This window comes from Diabrotica undecimpunctata, chromosome 3 (genome assembly GCF_040954645.1).
Source record: "Diabrotica undecimpunctata isolate CICGRU chromosome 3, icDiaUnde3, whole genome shotgun sequence".
Classification (NCBI taxonomy): Eukaryota; Metazoa; Arthropoda; class Insecta; order Coleoptera; family Chrysomelidae; genus Diabrotica; species Diabrotica undecimpunctata.
In genome coordinates this window covers 50,737,475-50,759,231 of record NC_092805.1, presented here as the reverse complement: position 1 = coordinate 50,759,231, position 21,757 = coordinate 50,737,475, and the positions used below count along the sequence as shown (strand labels likewise).

The 21,757-nt window shown below is 32.9% G+C and overlaps 1 protein-coding gene across 1 annotated transcript; it reads right to left on the bottom strand.

Moving 5' to 3' along the window:
- Positions 1-14,248: 14,248 nt before the first annotated feature.
- LOC140435779 (uncharacterized) lies at positions 14,249-19,494 on the bottom strand. Its single transcript, XM_072524497.1, has 3 exons — positions 16,714-19,494; positions 15,142-16,152; positions 14,249-14,854 (listed from the first exon to the last, which is right to left on the bottom strand). The coding sequence occupies exons 1-3, from the start codon at positions 19,492-19,494 to the stop codon at positions 14,249-14,251; spliced, it is 4,398 nt and encodes a 1,465-aa protein (XP_072380598.1).
- Between the last annotated feature and the right edge of the window lie 2,263 nt (positions 19,495-21,757).

Sequence of the window (21,757 nt, the reverse complement as noted above, 5' to 3'; positions counted from 1 at the left end):
GTTAATGTAGTTAAATATTTTAATAATTATAATTTATATTACTTGCTTTAATTATAGATAAACTGAAATTAGTGTCTATTATAAACTTTGAATAGGCAAGTGTCCATGTTTATGTACTAGAATTTTTTTTAATACATTGGCACTGAAATATTTATTATATTATAAATGTACTTTCCGATGTTTCGATTGCTATAGTGTATGACTTACAATATTTGTTTCATCAAGCAGTAAAATTTAAATTATAATAATTTATAAATCAATCTTAAAATTATAATTTTTTACTGTCTAATTTAAATATTTCGATTTTTTAATGTAGGGAATTCAATATACTACTATACTTTAGATACACATAAACACATAGATATAATATTTCGGTGTCTTATGGTATAATTTTAGCCAACATATCTATTACAATTACATATAATATGTTCGGCCTTATCGTTTTAAATACTTTGTCGCTTGTGCAAGCTATCATTGTTTTCAATGTTAAATCATTGTTTTTTGTATCTTGCGTTGTCAGGCATATAATTTTTAATTTAGAAGTACATGTATGTATAATATTCTTTTTTCTGTCACTTGGTTTAAATATAGTACACTTACATTCTTCTTGCTTATTTATTTTTATTCGTAATACTTATAAAGTATGTAATAACGTACCCGTTGTTGCAAAAATCAACAACGGGTACGAAAGATATCAGGTATTAGGGGTAGTATTTGTCAATCGAAATGCCGCTTACGACATATTAAATTAGAGAAAATTTCTCCAAAAATTCTATGACGTCCCCTTAGATAAAAACATCACTTGTTTTATTCACAATCTAGATTGAATTGCTCTCTTCTGTTGATTCGCTTGTATTTGTTTTTCATTTTGTTGATTTTAAGTAAAACATTTTTCGTGTTCTCTTCACTTTGTTGAAGATGTCGCAGACGGGAGAGAGTTTCTTATGAGATCAATATCATTACCATATGCTACAAGTGCTTGGTACTTTGGGCCATTAATGGATTGCATTTTAAATAGGCGATTTCTATTTTAGTAAGCTGTTCTTTAATTTTTTGAATATTTGAATTGAGAATCTGTATATTATTCGACTGTTTTATAACAGTGTTTCTTGTGTTATAGAATATAGTGCTGTTTATATAGTGCTGTTTAATAATAATAAAGTTCAAGCAACAATTCATATATGCAATAACTTGGTACTGATATCTCTGCTCCTCCATACCAGGTAGCAGTCCCGAAAACATTAAAACTGCTACACTCATGCTTCCTATTATCCAACGATTAGCCAGTCCAGGACTATACCCTTATTATGGTACTAATATTGCTGCTGTCCCTTATAAGTGAATAAAATATGCAAGGAAGGTTTTGGCAATTTAATAGGATTTTTTATGTTAGAATATTATTACTCCGAGAAAGTGAAAAATATCTATTTGTTATACGGATTTAATCTATAGATGAAATATTAGAATGCTATTAGCAGCAAATAATATGGCAGATAATATGCTGGAATTAGCAGTAGCATGTACTAACAGTGGCCATACCTAGTCCACTGTTAGTACATGCTTTTAGAAAAGAGAAAGCCAACTTATCCAATTTAAAAGCAGACAAAATCAATTCCAAATATGGATCGTAAGCCAATCCCTTATGTAAAGACTCTAAAATAATAATTAGTGAAACTGTAAGCCAACAGCATAAAGTGCTGGTACTAGATATACAAGTAAAATATGAAATAAAACCAAAATATCGAGAAGAGTCACAAAAACAATTAATTGACGTTAACAAGCGACAAAGTAGTTCAATTTAGAACAGAAATAAAAAAAGAATGTGTTGGAATATGGAAAAAGGTCATAATGAAATTTGGAGAAATGTGTCAAAAATTATTAAAGAGGGTGTAACTAAAATACTTGAAAAAATCTCAGAAAATTGACTTAAAAATTGGTAAATATAGATAGTCAGACGATGTTTAAGACAATATAAAAGACAAGAGAAGATTATATAAGGAGGGACAAGAAAAAATATCAGAATAAGATTATCAAAAGTATCAAATAGATAAAGAGGAAGCAAATGTGCGGTAGCACAATCTAAGGTAGCAGCGCATGAAACGCTGTACAATGAACTGAGTACTAAGAAAAAAACATATACAAAATTGCTAAAAGTGGAGCAAAGAAAACCAAAGATTTTAATCAGATTAAATGTATACGAAATAAATACATTAAACTATTTATGCAAGGAAAGGATGTAAAAAATAGCTACAAGGAGTTCTTTAACGACCAATTAAACTAAGAGTTTGAGAAAGCATCTATAGAGGCAACAGAGACAGTAATAGCAATGGTGCCGAAAATGACGACCGCGGAAGTAATTTAAGAGCTACATAAGATGAAAAAAGAAAAGGCATAGGTCCTGATGGCATCCCTGGATATATATGATCAGCATTAGGAAAATCAGGAACAAGTTGGCTAACAGGACTATTTAATAGAATTTTGAAAGTAAGGCGAATACCGGATGAATGGAGAAGTAGCATTCTAGTACCTGTATACAAAAACAAAGTAGATGGTAAACTCTGTACAAACTATAGAGCCCTAAAACTACTCTGTAACACCATGAAACTATGGGAGAGAATAATTGATAGTAGGATACAGGAAGAAACAGAAATATTCATTTTAAATTCATGCAAGGCAAATCAACAACGGATGCAATTTTTATCATAAGGCAAGTAATGGAAAACTAATGTTAGAACAAGTGAGGGTAAGACTGATAAATTTCATTTGAGAATAGTATTGCATCAGTGGTCAGTGCTAATCCCTTATCTCTTCTAATTAGTGTTGGAAAAATTAACGAAAACATGTCAAGGAGATATTCCTTGGTGCCTGATGTATGCTAACGATGTGGTGTTAGTAAGAGATAAGGAGAGATAATTGAATTAATGATTGAGACAATGGAGATGGGCGCTTGAGCAAAAGGTCTAAAAATAAGGCAAACAAAAACAGAGTATTAAAGTGTGCATTTAAAAACCAACTTCAGCTTTACTTTAAATCAGGTTATATTTATTTATATAAGTTAATGAAACCAATAATAAAAAAAGGAGCTGATTCCAAACCGATAATTTTTATTCAGAGATAAAAAGTATCTCATGATTAATTGAATATACAGAATTATCGATATAACTAAGTGAGAAACTTGTTGAGAAATACGTTTTAGAAAAAAAAATTGTGCTAGTCTTTTTTGACATTGCTTAGGCCTTTGCTAAAGTATAGCATGGGAGTTTAACCTACAAATAGTATACCTATTAGAGCCTAAACTAAACGAGTCCAAATTAATTCACGTCAAGTTTATACATCTGAAAATCTAAAACATTCAATTTACAAAAAACGATGTCTAAATACCTTATGCATCTTTCACAATTACCTGTACCAATGAGACCTGTACTTGAGACTTCTATAGTATATTAAAAAAAAAGGGAGGAACTAAATTATCAGAAAATGTATCCGCAACTCCTATAGTCATTAACTTGGTACTGATATCTCTGCTCCCCGATTTCAGTAAGCAGTCACCAAACCATTAAAACTGCTACATCCATGTTTCCTATTATCCAACGATTAGCCAGTCCAGGACTATATGCATTATTATGGTAGGTACTGATATTGCTGCTGCCCCTCATAAATAAATAGAATATGCAAGGAAGTTTTTGGCAATTTAATACGGTTTTTGTGTGTTACACTATAAATTCTCCGAGAAAGTAAAGAATATCACTATCCGCTATCCGAATTTAATCCATAGATTAAATATTAAAATACTATAGAATAATGCTATTACCAGCAAAAAAACGGTATAATAGTAACGATAAAACCAAATAAATATTTATTAACAGACAAAAGAGATGATGTAGAATAGAGCATATAACGCAACAATAGACCCATAAAATTTTGAAAAATTGGGGCGTTTTAGATATTGCAGATAACGTTGTCACATAAGAGATAAAAGGGAAAATTCAGGTAGCAAACTGATATATGTATCACCTCATAACACTTTTAAATCCAGATATGTAATGCGAACTACTAAAATCAGGATATATAAAATAATGTAAGTAAAACTCAGGTATTACTGAGATCAGGATTGCTAGAAAAGCCCTCAGAAGTGTTTTACGACCGGGAACTAATGCTAAGGTCAAACAGGTATATAAAAATGGCACCGTCGTACAAGAAATTAAATCTCAACGCTAAAGTTATTGTTTTGCACTTTGTCTTGATTTGTGATCTTATTCATAACATAATTATCTATTTCTTTCTACGACGCTCAATCGGCTCTTATTTTATTTTTTCATTGTTTGTGTTTTACTTACGTACGTAGATTCTTATTTTTTTTACTGCGGGATGTATTTTTGGATTTAATTTTTTTGCTTAAAACGTAGCAATTGCCAGCTTGTATTCTGTTGTTATTCTCTTTTGTAGTGTTTTTGTTAAAAGTGCTTTTAAATTCCAAATATTTAGACCGATGAAACATTTCAAAGTGATAGCCATATATTTTTTTATTATCGTTGATTTGGAGGACCCTTTTTTGCGCTTTTTTCTATTTAATGTATTAATGCTTTTTGCTTACCAATAATTATTTTCGCTACTATATTAAACTTATCGTCGAAGGTCCGTATAATATGAGGACCTTAATTATTAAACTGTGAGATTTTCTGTATTTGCTTTCCGGGAGATGCTCTCCAAAACGATGGTAAACACGAGTGGAGACAGGGCATCTTCCTGTTTGAGGTCACTGGACATTTGAAAGTAAGTTGGCAGTTACTTTTCTTATGTATGCCTAGTTCTTCCATAGCATTTTAGTTACAATCTTATAATTATATCATATGTTTGTTGAAAATCTATAAATAACTAGCTTAATGTTTTTTTTTATTCCCAACATTTTTCATTAAGTATATAATAGTGAATATTTGATCAACGGTTCATTGAATTTTCCTAATTTCGCATTAATCTTTCCTAATTTCACATTTGTGGTTGCTGGATGTCAAAGAAGACACCATTTTCCATAGCGGGTACTATGATTCCAATGGGGTAAAGTACAACCTACATATTTGTTGCCAAAATTACTTTGCTGCTGTATCGAGTACCGTTTACTGGTATATGAATTTTGTTACGAATTTATACTGTGTGCTGAACTTTATTAAATCTTTTACCGCGAATTGAAAAGCATGTTTTAACCTTTATTTGTAACATTTTTCGTTACCGTTTAGTGAAACATACGTTTATCTAAATAAGTATTTTTGCTTTACATTGATATTTATGTGGCAATTAGCTGTAAAGTCATTAGTCTTTCCTGTCGTGTCATATTTTCTTGATTTTTTTGTAGACAAGCGGTTTAGTTTGTGTAATATAATATCCCCAATTCGTTTCATAATATATTGTTTTCAAAACAGCTGTTAGGCGAGTTCATTCACTTTTTAAAGCACTTTGATTTTTAATATTTTGACCACGCATATTTAGGTTTTCCAATATTTGCGATTTGTATAATCTTTATGTATATAATTATCTGTTTATTGATTTTACTTTTTAAATAGAGTTTGGAATGGAATCTTCCTGTTTGAAATCAATGTACTTTTAAAAATAAGTCGACAGTATTCTTTTCTGTAATGGTATTTCATAGTTTTATTCTTATGATTATATCAGTCTTTGTTTAAAATCTATAAATAACTAGTTTAATGATTTTTTTTGTATGTATTCCTAACATTTCTCATTAACTGCCTAATAGTGAATAATTGATCAACGATTTATTAAGTTTTTCTAATTCCACACTAATATTCACCTACTTTATAGTTCACCTATTTACTCAATCGTTCCAGGTGTATTAGAAAAAATACTGTATATCCTAATTATTAATAGAGATATAGCTTATATATAGCTTATAGCGCTATAGTTTGTGCAGTACATTTTATTATTCCTTTTGTGTATGGGTATACTTTTCAGCAAGTTGGTACTTGCTCTTACTTCTAAATTGACAGATCAGCTGTTTAACTGCCTGTACTAAACTTTCTTTTTCATTTTGCAAATATATATAAAATTCATAAAAATCACTCTGACATACCGATGATTGAAATATTGGATACCATATACTATTTAATCAACGGAAATACTAAGATCACACGGAAAGAATATTATGGGTTATTTCTGGTTTCGTCAAAATTTAAACTGAAATTACTAACAAGAAAGTGCTCTCACTTCCACATGTTGAAATTGATATATAGTACCAACAGATGCTAGTCATATACCATCAACACTAATAAAATGGAAACTATCAAATTAATGTCAATTTCATTTAATCAAATGTACTAACCTTAAAAATGATCATTTAACTAAACACACCTCAAAAATATTTACAATAAATTAAAAATAGCTTAAGCGTTATAAAAGTAACAGAGCAGCAAAGCTCACAGCATAAGAATAATAGTGCCTCGTACTTTTATATAGAAATTTGTTGACAGACAAATATTTATTTTTTTATATACTATAGGTTTTAAAAAAAATGTACTCAAAACAAATAAATATTATCTAACAAGTGTTTTATTCCAGTTTCATATGAAAGCACCAGATCTTAGATATTATAAATTTCGTCATAGGTGCAAATTTGAATTGAAAACCAACTCATAGAGCATATAGTGAAATATAAATATCTTAGCCCTCTATTGCCCCTACTTTTTTGTAAACTTGTTTGTTTATAAAATGTTTTAATTTGTATATGTGCTCAAATATCCATTTACAACAACTAGTAATTTTTTTAGATTTTTTAAATTTCGTTTGGGAAGTGTTTTGGGAGTGTTTAGCAAAAACTAACGAAACAAGTTATATACTTATTTATTATGCCATTCAAAAAAACAAATATTTGTAGTTGTAAAACATAAAGCAACTTTACATTTATCGCACATTACTTTAGAAGTATTACAGCATCCTGGTTTTTTGCATCTTCCCTTTTTTTCAGAAATTACTGGCCTTTGGTCAAGCCTAACTTCCTTTGGTAGTACAATAGCAGTAGATCCTCTCCTCTGTTTTTTTACAATTTCGTTCTCAATTTCACTGAGCCTGGGACTTCCTTTGTTTTTGATCTGGTCAGTTCTTACTAACAGTACGCTACATAAGTGGGACTTAAACTGTAACAAAGGCAACTGGTTTTTCTTTTTAATTTCAAAGTAATCGCAATCACGAGGATGCAACAACCAGCTGTTAACAACAGCTAAATCCAGAAGGTGAAAAAATATTTTTAGATACCACTTTTTAGATCTTATGTCTGTTCGGTAAAGAGCAATTAGTGAATCCATAAGATCGACACCTCCAATAAATGTATTATAAAATTGCACTGAATTTGGACAGCATACAATAATTCTTGATTTTTGTTTTTTATCCCACCTCTTGACTAACGAAGTAGGCTCAGAACCAACAAATGTACTAAGCAAATTAACCGGTTTATTATCGTACCACTTTAACGCTGTTTGTCTTATGCCATTTACTGTAGCGTGCTTTTCTTCTACAGTACCTCTGCCCTGTTTCTTCATATTCTTGTCATCAGAAAAATGGCAATAAGGCAATCTGTTTGGAAGAACAGTTCCCAAACATTGCAGTCCACGTTTTTCCATTTCAATCTGCAACTAAATGCTATTGAACCAGTTGTCAAAATATACTTTATAGTATTTGTTTGGTTTGACTATCTCACACATTCTTATTACTACATTACCGCTGGTGTCTACATTAGGTAAATGAAGAGGATGTTTAACAGTTCCTGTATATAATTCCCAGTTATAAACAATACCATTGCTATCACACAAAACAAATGCCTTGTATCCCCATTTTTTGGGTTTGTTCTTCATATATTGTTTTAAAGAATGTGCCTCTGTGAATGGTATCATTGGTTCATCAATACACAATTTTTCACTCATTGGAATACTTTAAAAATTTTAAACTAAACCGTTGATGAACGATTTAATTTTGTATAACTTATCATTATTGTTGACCATATTTTCGTTATTACTGAAATGCATTTTAGTTTTTATTTCTTCCCAGCGATTCCTAGATATAGTATCGACTATTTGAGCAACACGTGCCTTCTGCCAAAATGATCTTGTCCTTGGCATGCCATATATTGACATCAGTAGAACAGATCCAATAAATTGGTTTAATTCTGTTAGTGTCATATTCAATGGTTTATTTATATTCTTTTGCAGTGCATACAAATTACTTTGTTCTATTATGTTTTCCAGCATATTGGTAGATATCATCTTTTTAAAATAATGTAGAGGGGATTCCGGTTCTAATAATTTGCATGTTGGTAAATTACCTTTCCATTCTGGAATTGGAAATACTGTTCGGGAACCACTCTTCCACTGAATGTTTTTTACGATCATTTTTGACCTTTTGAGCACATTTTGTTCAGTGTGTTTTTCTGTTTTATCGGTATCGCCCTCATCTTCATCTTGGTCTAAATCTAAATGGGTATCCTGGTCTAAATTTGCTTCGTACAAATCGTCTTCATTTTCCATTTTATTTGATCCTGGATCGATTGATATCTGAGTACCTGGAAAATTCATTATTACTTTCTTATTATCACTATCAAAGTCAGAGTCTTTGTATTCCTCGGATATTTACTGCTTTTCCCGTAGAACGTCTTTGTATCCATCTTAAAGAAATAATTTAAAATAATATGGTCCAGCGTGGATTCAAAGCAACATACATGTTTTTATCACAGTACTGAAACAACACAATAAAATAAACAAATGTCAACGGTAATCAATATCTAAATGCTGATATAATGCCTCTGTATGTATTTTTATATAAATTGTACACAATTTATAACAATAAATCACGATCGAAAATACAAACTAATAAGGCAGTCATGTCCATTTGACATATTGTTAAACATTTCCATATAGGTTTCATCATAGGTTCACAAAGTGTATTAAAATTTATAACCAAATGTTGTCTGAAATTAACAGAGGGCATACTAGAGTCGGAAATTGTTTTAAAAAAGTTTTCTGCATCAAAAACTCTTTTGTTGCCTTAAGTACACACGGGGCTATAGAGGGTAAAAATAGCTGTATCGAGCGAGGATAAGGTTATTGATGAGGAAAAAAAGACCTATCGCTGAGGAAGTGAGAAAGTAATTGGCAAACGCAAAGAGCACTTTAATTACATTAAATGAAATATGCATTACAATCTATTATGACACACATATCTTGATACACATATAACAAGACAATTAATAAACACGATAAGAGAATATTAAGAAATAATAACCAAAATTTAATTTTTAATACACAAAAGAAATAATGATATACAGAAGATACACAAATTAAAAAAACGTTATCCCCTTATTGTACGCAAGAGAGATACCTCTAGGAAAAATCAAAACGATCGAAAATATATACCAAAACAACACAATAAAAGTAAAAGTAGAAGAAGAACTAACCGACCCTATTGAAGGTGACAATGAAATAAAATAGGGATATTACCTGAGTCCTCTATTATTCAACCTGATTATGGATGAAATAATAAAAAATAAGAACAAAAAATAATCTGCTGTACAGACGACGCAATACTACTCTTTCAAAGTGAAAATGGTTTACAACGTATGCTGCACCAATTTCATATAACCGCCAGAAAATTTAATATGTTAATTTCCCCAAAAGAGACAAAATGCATGGTTACAACAGCAAATTTACTAAGATGTTAATTGGAGCTGGAAGGTCATTATAATAGAAGAAGTGTTAGAGCTTAAATATCTAGGCATCACATTATCTAGCTACGGAAAGCTCGAAACTAAAGTGCAAGACCCAGTAAATAGAGCAAGCAGAGCCACAGGCTGCCTAAATGAAACATTATGAGGAACTAAAAATATCGGAAAAGAAACGAAAGGCAGAATTTACAAAACAGTCATCAGACGAATAATGACATACGCGGCAGGAACAAGATCTGACACAGAGAGGACAAAAAGGATATGACACAGCAGAGATGAAAACACTTGGAAAAATTGATGGTAAGACACTATGGGATAGAGCTAGAAGTACAGATATACGACGTAGATGCAAGGTGAAGAACATCAAGAACTGGTTAAGAAATAGAAGAGTAGAATGAAACGATCGTATATGCCGAATGACAACAAATAAAACAATAAAGACGGCAAGAGACGGTTAACCCATAGGAAGACGATCAGTAGGACGACCACGAAAACGATGGAAAGGCAACTTACTGGAGGCACATTGAAAAACAGACAGAGTTATGTCTATATAAAAAGAAATAGTAGAAGAAGAAGAAGATACACAGGATAAACATTAAAATAGTTGCAAGAAAGATAAAATAAATCAGTCATATTAATGTAGAATAGCAGAGGACAGAGTGTTTAGAGAAAATAATGAATGTCATATTAATGTAAAATAGCAGAGGAGTATTTGTCATAGCTTTGGACAAGTGCCCAATTGAAAAAAGAACACAGGTCGTTCAAAAAAGACGGAACTCTAGAAAGAAAATAGAATAGATTAAAAAAAATAAAAGCATAAACATGTGTTTTTCTACTTTTTTAATATTGAAGATACGTAAATAGAACATTGAATTAAAATGTAACCTTTGATATCTGTGATAAACCCTCACCTGAACAGTGGCGACGATGTATGTAGTTAAGATTGTTTACACTTATTTTAACTGTTTTTTTTTATTATCTATATATGATTTGTGACAGATATTACAAACTTATTTATTTTCCACAAAGAGGCTCTTTAGAACCTAAAATTATTACTATACAAATCTGATTTGACATATCTTCAAAAAGTAATACACGGCATGTAAAATTTAAATTTTTAATAAAAAGTAAAAGATTACGCATTACTTATGGGGTTTAAAAAGCGAGCCTTTAGGAAGATTGAAGTACTAATAAGACCACCGCAATCGGGCATACCCCGGGTAATGATTAATTAATTAATCGGCTAATTCTTCAGTCACCCCTTTAATATGATTTTGTCAAATTGGTTCTTTTTAGGACCAACTATTCTAATAACATATGTCTATAACTGTTAAGGGTATATCTAAAAATCAAGAAACTTTACTTTACTTAAACTTATCAGACATATGAGCTAAACACGAATCTAACTAATTTCTAGTATAGGAAACACATATAGGGCCTAACCTAGGATATTTGGTATATAGCTGATCGCTGAAAACCACATTATAGATATAGACATACTATTTCTATCGGAAAAAGCTTTGAGCTTGGATCTACCATCTACATATTTAATGAAAAATAATACAAATACCGACATTGAGCATCTGAGCACAAAGCTTATTACGAAATCTGGACCAAAAACACTACAATGGCTTATCCAGATGATGAACAACTGTATTCAAATTAGGAGATACCCAAAGTCTAGAGACAAGCCAAAGTTGTTACCTTGCTTAAACCTGGCAAAAACTCCAACGACCACAAAAACTATTGGCCAATATCTTTATTTTGTCAGCTATTCAAAGTGATGTACATCACAAATACTAAATCAAAGATGGGTACGAATAATATCGGGTATCAGTGGTGGTATTTTTCAATCTAAATGCCGCTTACGACACCTTAACTTAGAGAATATTTTTTCAAAAACTATATGGTATCCCCTTAGATAACAAACTCACTTATACTGTCTGCGTATGCCTACACAAGAGAATATTTTTTGTATCACTCAATGGTAAGAATAGCAGATGAAAAACGGTCTCGCTTGGGGTAGCATAAAGACACCTACACTGTATAACATTTACACAAACGAACGATCCATACCGGTAGATACTAGGACTTCTATTATATAGACGATACACCTATTATTGCACAATACAAATAAACTATGAATCAATTTTCAGCCAAAACCCCTGAAAAGCTCGTGTGTGCTCCTTCAATTTCCCTAACATAGACGCTTTCACAAAATTGAACATCCAATAATGTCATGAAATTGTTGAACGTAGACTCCCTATAAATTCCTTGAAAATAGTTTGTATCGCACGGGGTCAGTCACAGATTATTGTTTAAAACTAAAAGGTAAATTGAGGACCAGAAATAATATTGTTCGCAAGCTTGTTAGCTAAAAATGAGGTGCACATCCTTCCGCCCTTAAAACATAGACGCTTGCACTATATGCATCTGCTGCCGAATATACCACTTTAGACAAATTAACTATTCTTTCTTTTTGTGCACACTACTACCAATTTTAACACAAAAATATCTATTGTAGCTCTTAACCATATTTATTTTGAGATAACCTTTTATCGAGATATCATATGTAGTACACAAATAAGACCAGAACTAAAATAATAAAAAAGCTTTATACAAGATATCGCAGAAGATTGGATGAAATAAAATTACTTTTTATTAATCGGATGCTTACATAAAACGTACATAGACATACTCACGTAAACAAAATATATTAGGAAATTTCTGTAATTAAAAAAAAACATCGAGTTCGGCATTGAACTAATAAAATTATATTAAATAAAAGAACAACATTTTTAAAAATGCAGAAAAATAAAATTTCCTATGCAAGCGAATATTTCATTAAATAATAAGCCCAAATCCTTTTGTATCTATATACCTGTTTTTAAAGAACCAGTTCCCTTTTAGTACGTAGTTATACCAGGTAAAAAGATATCCTCTGTTACTCAGTGTAATGCGTATTAGATTGCACTGTCTACGACAGTAGATAAAAATAAAGAGCCCATATGAACCGTTCAGGGTATGTGTTGAAAATATACGGTTTAATCACACAGTTGCCAAACTCTTAGAGCTTACTTAAACCGATAAACGTATGGTTCAAATATACATTGAAGATCTGTACGACCCCTATAATATATACACGTGAACTAAACGATATACATTTATGATACAGGGGTATTTACGGGCTCCAAAAAATTTTTATAAATTATTAAACTATACATGTTGATGAATCGACAGAACCAATATTATGGAATGGTCAAGTGAGCTCCGTATATCGGTATCCACTTGACCACGGAGCTCAATTGAACCTGAATTTTAACATGGGCGGAGTCCACTTTATGCCGTAGATATATATATATATATATATATATATATATATATATATATATATATATATTAATGTGGTATTAAAAGTCAGAGGTGCGCCAAGCAATTAATTAACTAATTAATTAATTAATTAAACTTATTTAAATGATGCAATTATGATTTTATCACACTATTTAATTCTCTTATCTCAGGGTTATATTCGTGCTCCAATATCTATGCTTTACATATGATAGGTAAGGTCTGAGGGATACCGGAATAATAAACATATATGATACAAAATTATATATTGAAATAAAATTCACACTCAAATATCTTAAACAAAAAATATCTCATACAATGAATATCAAAATTTTGTTCTACGTACGTGAACCTTCAAAAATTAATGTTATATACTATATAAATTAAAATTTCAAATCAAAATTGTTGTTCTATATCTCCTGATAAATATTTCTATCTTTTCTGAAACAATTAAAAAAAAACTTTGTTGATAAAGAAAAACTGACGAATGGTAAATGGATGGAAAGGGTAAACTTTGTTGCCAAACTATCCACATTTAAGAGAGGCGTATTTGAACACCTAATTATTTCAAAATATTTATTAAGGACCACTGAAGCAATAAAACATCTAAAATGTATTTTCCTTCGATTTATTTACACAATAGACTTAAGGGCTGGTTCAAACATTGACAATTATCGCAATTCTGATAGTTACATAAAGAGTTATACAAATATTAGCTTTACAGTGAGTGCGGGGAGGCAGTAACAGATATACATGAAATGATAAAATTGAGAGAGACCAACTATGTATATACGTTTTAACACAAAACACCGGGTTTACAAGCGCATTTATTACTTACGCACCACGCACTTTTCGGGATCACACACACCCGGCCTTTACTTGCCGAGAGGCAAATTGGCACTGTCTGTCTTAAGTTACATAACGAGGGGAGGACGGGTCCCTGATCTAGGAAATCCGTCGCACACACGTTAACACGATAGCTGCCGAGCTGAGCGCACAATTTGATAAAATAACTATACTACGATTACAATACTATACAGGTTGTTTTTACAACATACTGCCCCCAGTTGAAGCACTAGCTTTAACATTATAAAAAGCAAAAAAAGAAAAGAGTACATAAAAAAACAATATGAGTAATAGTGTACAAACAACATATGAGTAAAAGTACTAAACCTAATAACATTAACATAATCCTTCGCTAGGAAGGGGACACAATTTTGTTATCGTGCGTTTGAAAATCCCATCCTTAGTTTTAACAGATGCAATTCTCACTCGGCCATCTTTACCCGGAAAGACATCCATCACTCGTGCCAATGACCAGTAGAGAGGAGGGAGATTATCTTCTTTAACTAACACAAGGTCATTGGGTTCTAAATTTTTGAATGGGAGAAACCATTTTGGACGATTTTGAAGTCGATTCAGATAATCAGTCGACCACTTTTTCCAAAAAAGTTGCTGGAGCTTAGAAAGATTTTGCCAGATGCTAAGTCTATTTTCCGGGATAGATGTATACTCCTGGTCGGGTAGCGAGGTGAGAGACCTTCCAATTAGGAAGTGACCAGGGGTAAGATATGTGAAATCGGAGGGATCATTAGAGAGGGCACAAATGGGCCGAGAATTAAGTACGGCTTCAATTTGGGTAAGCACGGTACTGAATTCCTCGAATGTAATTTTGAGATTGCCCAACAATCTATAGATATGATGTTTAGCGCTCTCCCAGAGTCCTCCATGATGAGGAGATCGAGGTGGTATTGTTTTCCACCGAATTTGAGAGGAGGCTAAAAATGCCTGAATAGAAGAGTTAGTTTCCTTATTTTTCAAGAAATTATAGAGTTCGAATAACTGATTTTTAGCCCCAAGAAAGTTTGTCGCATTATCAGAGAATATAGTCTGAGGGAGACCTCTTCGACTGATAGAGTAAGAAGAAACGCTTCTGTTGTGAGCCCACTGACTAATTCTATATGAACCGCACGTGTGGACATACAGACAAATAGAGCTATGTATGACTTTATCAAGGGACTTTTACGAAGTTTAGAGGCCTTTATTAGAAAGGGACCACCAAAATTAAAACCTACATGAGCAAAAACTTGAGCAGAGCATAAGCGTTCCTTAGGTAAATCAGACATGATTTGAGCTAAGGGTTTGGCATTAAACTTGAAACAAACATGACATTCGTGGACTATCCTCTTAATCTCCCGTAGACCATTCAAGGGCCAATATCTAAGGCGAACTTGAGAGAGAGTATTCTGAGGACCTGCATGATGGAGCCTAAGATGTTCTTTTTTGAGAATTAGACGAACAACATGATTTTTCGAGGGGAGGAGGAGAGGATATTTTTGATCAAAGGTAACTTCGGAATACCTAAGACGTCCACCTACACGGAGCATTTCATTTTTGTCAAGAAAAGGAGCAAATTGTAAGAGAGACTTATTAGAAATAATCTTATTGCCTTTGAGATCAGCAATTTCTGAGGAGAAACTTGAGTTTTGCAATAATTTTATAATTTTCATTTCGGCATTTTGAAGTTCAGATACTTCAAGTGCACCGGATAATTTTTGAGTGACAGACTTTGCGTTATTACCAAATCTGAGTACATAAGCTATAGTCCTTACATATTTCGTGAAACTGGAGAACCTTTCAGAAAGCATGACAAAGAAATCAAATTGAGCACTTCGAGTGTGAAGAACAACTTTTCTTTCTTCAGGCAATTTATTAGAATTAAATTTCGGACTATACTCAGACAAATTTAGGTCAAATGTTTGCAAAAACTGAGGACCGTGAAACCAAAGAGTGGAGTTGAGTATGTTAGAGGGCATCATTCCTCTGGAGAGGATGTCAGCAGGGTTGTCTTTAGACTTTACGTGTCTCCAATGAGAGTGAGAAGAATTTTCTTGAATTTGAGCTACCCTGTTGGCGACAAATTGATTCCATCTGGAGTGATGTGATCTGAGCCACGCCAAAACTATCTCAGAATCGCTCCACATGTTTATAGAGGGCAATTTATCCTTTATGATATCAACCACCTTTGTGGTGAGCTTGCTAGCCAATAAAGCACCCATAAGTTCCAGCCTTGGAAGCGTTATGGTCTTTAAAGGAGCAATACGACTTTTCGAAGCAATGAGAGAGCACGAGACATTTTTTGATTTGTAGATAACCCGTATATAACAACAAGCAGCATATGCTTTCAAACCTGCGTCAGAAAAAGAGTGAATTTCAGTAGAAGAAATTTCATGACATGAGAAAAGACATCTGGGTATGTTTATGTCTTTGAGAGCAGCGAGATCAGTTATAAACTTCAACCATTCATTTAAAATATTTGAATCCACGGAGTCATTCCAATTAATTTTAGAAATCCAAATTTTTTGCATAATAATTTTAGCAAGAACAGTTACGGGATTAATGAGCCCTTGTGGATCAAAAATTTGAGCGATAATAGAGAGTACTTCCCCTTTTGTGTAATTATCCTTTATTGATAATTGAGGTACAGAAATTGAAAATGTATTAGTACTGGGGTTCCAACAGAGACCTAAAACCTTATTAGAAGCATTCTCTGGTGAAATAACATAGGCAGAGTTTGTAGAGAGAGTAGAAACATTTTCTAAAAACATTTTTGAATTAGAGCACCATTTATGAAGAGAAATGCATGCCTTGTTGAGTAGGTCAGTTATCTCATTATGAGCCTTAAGAAGAGTTTGCGTGTCATTGGCCCCATATAGAATGTCATCTACATAGCAGCCTGTTAAGAGAGCATCGGAGGCCAATGGGTAGTTGTTTTGATGAGTTTTAGCTAATTCCATCAAACAACGAGTACTTTGAAAGCTTGCGCTTTTTGTTCCATAAGTTACGGTTTGAAGCTCAAGACATTCGATGTCCTGTTCCGGAGAATCCCGCCAGAGGATATTCTGCAGGAATGTGTGATCAGGATGAATTTGTACCTGCCTGTACATTTTTTGTATGTCGGAAGTGAAGACATAGGTATACAATCTAAACCGAAGGAGAATGTCGAAAAGTTCAGGCTGAAGAGTTTTTCCTTTCAACAGGATGTCATTAAGAGAATAGCCACTGGAACTTTTCATGGAGCCATCAAAAACCACCCGTAATTTGGTAGTTAATGATTCTTCTTTTATGACAGAGTGATGAGGTAAAAAGTATTTATTTTCTAAGTGCACATTTGTGAGAGAAAGAGGAACTTTTTTGGCATGTCCAAGAGAAACATATTCATTGATGAATGCTTTATATTGAGAGTATACATTTTCGTGTTTTAAGAGTTTATTTTCTAAACTAATAAACCTTTTCCTAGCCATATTGTAAGAATTGCCCAGCATTTTATGTGCTGTTTCAGAAATGAGAGGAAGCTTTACCTGAAACCGGCCAGAAGGTAGAATTTGAGTTGTTTCAGTGAATATTTGTTCAGCCAGATCCTCAGAGGAGGAGATTTTAACAGAGGGGGTCACTTCTTCGATTTCGAAGAATTGTCGAATTATATTATCGAGCTTATCTTCCTCAGATGTGGACTGGACAAATAAATAGACATTTGACTGTGTAGGGGACAACTGTGAGCGATAAATTCCTTTGTGAAGTGCGTAAGGAGGTAAAGAACCAAACATAATGTACCCTAAGTGTGTGTTCTGGAGAACAGGGAGTCCTTTACCTAAACGTATTAAACCATCCGATAACAACTCGCTATATATGTCACTGGCAAGAAGAAGATCTATATTTCCAGGGACAGAGTAGGTGGGATCTGCGAGAGTGACTGTAGAGGGAATATTAAATTTACTTCTGTTTATGGATACCTGGGGGAGTCTACAAGTTATGTTGTCTAAAATAGCACAGGAGATTTTGAAACCATTACCATTTCTTCTGTATGGAAAAATTTCTAGATCAACCATTTTGTTCGAGAATAAACTATGTTCAGAGATAGTAGAGATTTGTAACCTTTTGCTATAAGGAGAGAGATTTAATTTTTGAACCAAATCTTTAGAGACAAATGACGACTGAGATCCACTATCTAAAATACATCTAGCGTGTATGATTACGCCATGCTTTGAATAAATAGTGACTAGAGCGGTTGCCAGCAGAACATCCTGCTTTATTGACAGAGCAGAGAGAGAAGTCATCACATTTGAGACCTGAGAGGTTTGAGTTGCAGAGCGAGAGACAGAATTACTTGGACCGGCTTCACCATCAGACCAAGTGTTTTGTACATTGCGAGAGGTTGCGTGATTTTGTCGTTGAAAAGATCTACTAGAAGAAGAGCTATTTTGATGGTCATTGTGCAAGAGTGTGTGATGCCTTTTCTTGCATATACTACATAAACGTTGAGACGAACAATCTAGAGAGAAGTGTTTAGTTCCTAAACAGTTGCGACATAGTTTGTTTTCATTAACAAATTTATACTTATCCTGTAAGAAAAGATTAGCAAATTTTGTGCATGCATAAATACTGTATGTAGCATTATTACAAAATACGCATGTTTTGGAGTATGAGTTATTTTTATTACTTGCCGAAGAGAAGAGAACCGTTTTAGCGTGAGTTTTAATAACTTTTTTATCGGTATTATCTGAGGAGTTTAACTTTTCCATAATGTCACACTTTTTTTCTAAAAAATCAAAGAATTGATTTAGCGTGGGAATATCTTTTGACCCTAACTCGTATTCGAAAGACCGGTGAGTGGTAAAGTCCACTTTTTGCAAAAATATTTCTATTAATAAGAGATCCCAATGCTCGATGGGTACATTCATATTTTTCAGCGCGAGTAAGGTCTGTTTTGCGGTGACCAAAAATTCACGTAAGGCCTTTGCATTAGTTTTGACTAAGGATGGAACTTTCAAAAGACGCTGTATAAGCAAACTAATTACGCGCGATTTGTTTTCGTAGCGATTTCGAAGAGTGTCTAACGCGATTTGGAAGTTTTCTTCTAAAACTTGGATGTTTTCTACCAACTGGAGAGGTTCGTTGCGTAGAAAAGATTTGAGATAAACAAAACGCTGGACGTTGTTGAGTTCCGGGTTGTTGATAATTAACGTCTCGAAGAGCTGATAGAATGCACTCCATTCTGAGAAGCATCCTGAGAAGGTTTGAATTTTAATTTCGGGAAGAGTCACTTTAGCACTAGTTAAACGTGGAGAAGTGGAACTGGACTGGTGTGAAAGAGGTTGCAGCATCTCCATTCTATGTTGAAGACCTGCTAGAGTTGAGAAGTACTTTTCTTCAATGTCTTCCCTATCGCGTTCTTCAGTATTTGCTTCGTCCAGTTCCTCAATCTGATCCATGAGGTCATCATATTTGGCGTAACAATTCTTTAGTTCAGTACTACGGAGTTGGAACTGCAAGGGATCCGTTTCTTGAGCAGAGTTATCCCTTAACCAATTAGAGATACGAGAGATTTTTGATTTCAACGGTTTGCGTTGTTTCTTCAATTGATCCATTGCGGTTATAGATGTATCGAAAGCTTTGCGAGATATTTATCTATGAGAGATACACGAGAAAATAAAAAAATTTTAGAGTCTAAAACACAGCTTAGTCCACCCCGTATAATAAACAAGAGTCTCAGAAAATAATGTCTGTACGAATCCTGCGAAATATAAACTCGTCCTGTATACTAATAATATGCGTTCGAACTTTTGAAAGTCCCTGTACGCGATTATAAAAATATATTTTGGAACGAACTCACCAAGTAGAAATGAATCGTAAAAACTCCATAAATCCATAATCACATCACATGTTTCTTGTCAGCAATTTTACTTGATAACGGCGAAGAACGATAAATCTAAGAATGTTGGGTGGAAACACTTCAAACACTTGCGTGGTGACGTAATGTTCCATGTGCCGTGAGATTGTTTATCTTATGCAAAGTTCTATTTTGTGAAGAGCACTTAGTAACGAATTTTATTTTAATTTTTGTGGGAAAAGAATTAAAATAAGAGAAAATTAATTTGATTTATGAAGATAAATCAGAGCGGGAATTGCGATAAACAATATATCCGGCTCGAAGGACCACAAATGGATGGAAAGGGTAAACTTTGTTGCCAAACTATCCACATTTAAGAGAGGCGTATTTGAACACCTAATTACTTCAAAATATTTATTAAGGACCACTGAAGCAATAAAACAATTAAAATGTATTTTCCTTCGATTTATTTACACAATAGACTTAAGGGCTGGTTCAAACATTGACAATTATCGCAATTCTGATAGTTACATAAAGAGTTATACAAATATTAGCTTTACAGTGAGTGCGGGGAGGCAGTAACAGATATACATGAAATGATAAAATTGAGAGAGACCAACTATATACGTTTTAACACAAAACACCGGGTTTACAAGCGCATTTATCACTTACGCACCACGCACTTTTCGGGATCACACACACCCGGCCTTTACTTGCCGAGAGGCAAATTGGCACTGTCTGTCTTAAGTTACATAACGAGGGGAGCACGGGTCCCTGATCTAGGAAATCAGTCGCACACACGTTAACACGATAGCTGCCGAGCTGAGCGCACAATTTGATAAAATACCTATACTACGATTACAATACTATACAGGTTGTTTTTACAACAGTAAAAAAAACTATCTCTCTGATGATGAGTTGTCCAAAATCCTTGTTCCTTGTAGCCTACACTATCCATTCTTAGCAGTTCCCTAGGTAATCAGCAATCTTACAACAAATTATTGCGAGCCTCTCGTCTTCAATGATCTCCTTCAGATGCACGTATCGTTCAAAAGATGCTAGCCTCTTCTCCTCTCGATAAACTGAATCTCTCGTTCCGGCCCGAACAGTGACTCTTGGAATATATAAGTAGAAAAGTATGACTTACAATATTTTACTGGATCAGCTTCCGTCAGGATACACTTAGTCCACGAAAACTCACAAACATTCACTTCTAATGCTTACTATCACTTGTGAATCGCCAAAGAAAAACGACTGTTCGCCTTGCACCCTTGGAAAACAACTGATTATCTTTTCTCCCTCAAAAACCTAGCTAAATTCTCATTCCTACATAGCTATCCCACCTTTTTTAATCTCCTCCAATCAAAGCTCGTCATACGTATCCCCATCTACCATTAAGATAACAAACAAACAATTTTACCTACAATTATAAATTTCCTAAAAACTATTAACATGCTAATCGGTTCTACAAATTCTTAAAAACTAATGGAGAATTATACATTTTAAATATTTCGATTCTATTGTCTTATTCACCGTATCGGCGTACAAGTCTATTTGGAAAATCCACTTTCATTGTTCCATTATTTCACTACGTTCACTCAAATATATTTTACAAAGAAAATAATTTATGCATATCTTTAAATTTTGTTTACTACAGGTAATCCAAAGATAATGGACTTTCATTTCTTCGAAATATCTTTTATAGTTTATCAGTTGAAATATTTTGAATTATTATATTTTATACTTTGAAATATATTAAGAGCAAGAAAATATTATTTTCAATTTTACATAGCATAACAATATATATATATATATATATATATATATATATATATATATATATATATATATATATATATATATATATATATATCTATATATATATATATATATATATATATATATATATATATATATATATATACCTGAATGATCTATGATCTGTAATATGCTAAAAATATAATATTGATATCTCATAAAAAAACAAATTTAAAATTGAAGGTGGAAGAATTAATTAAACA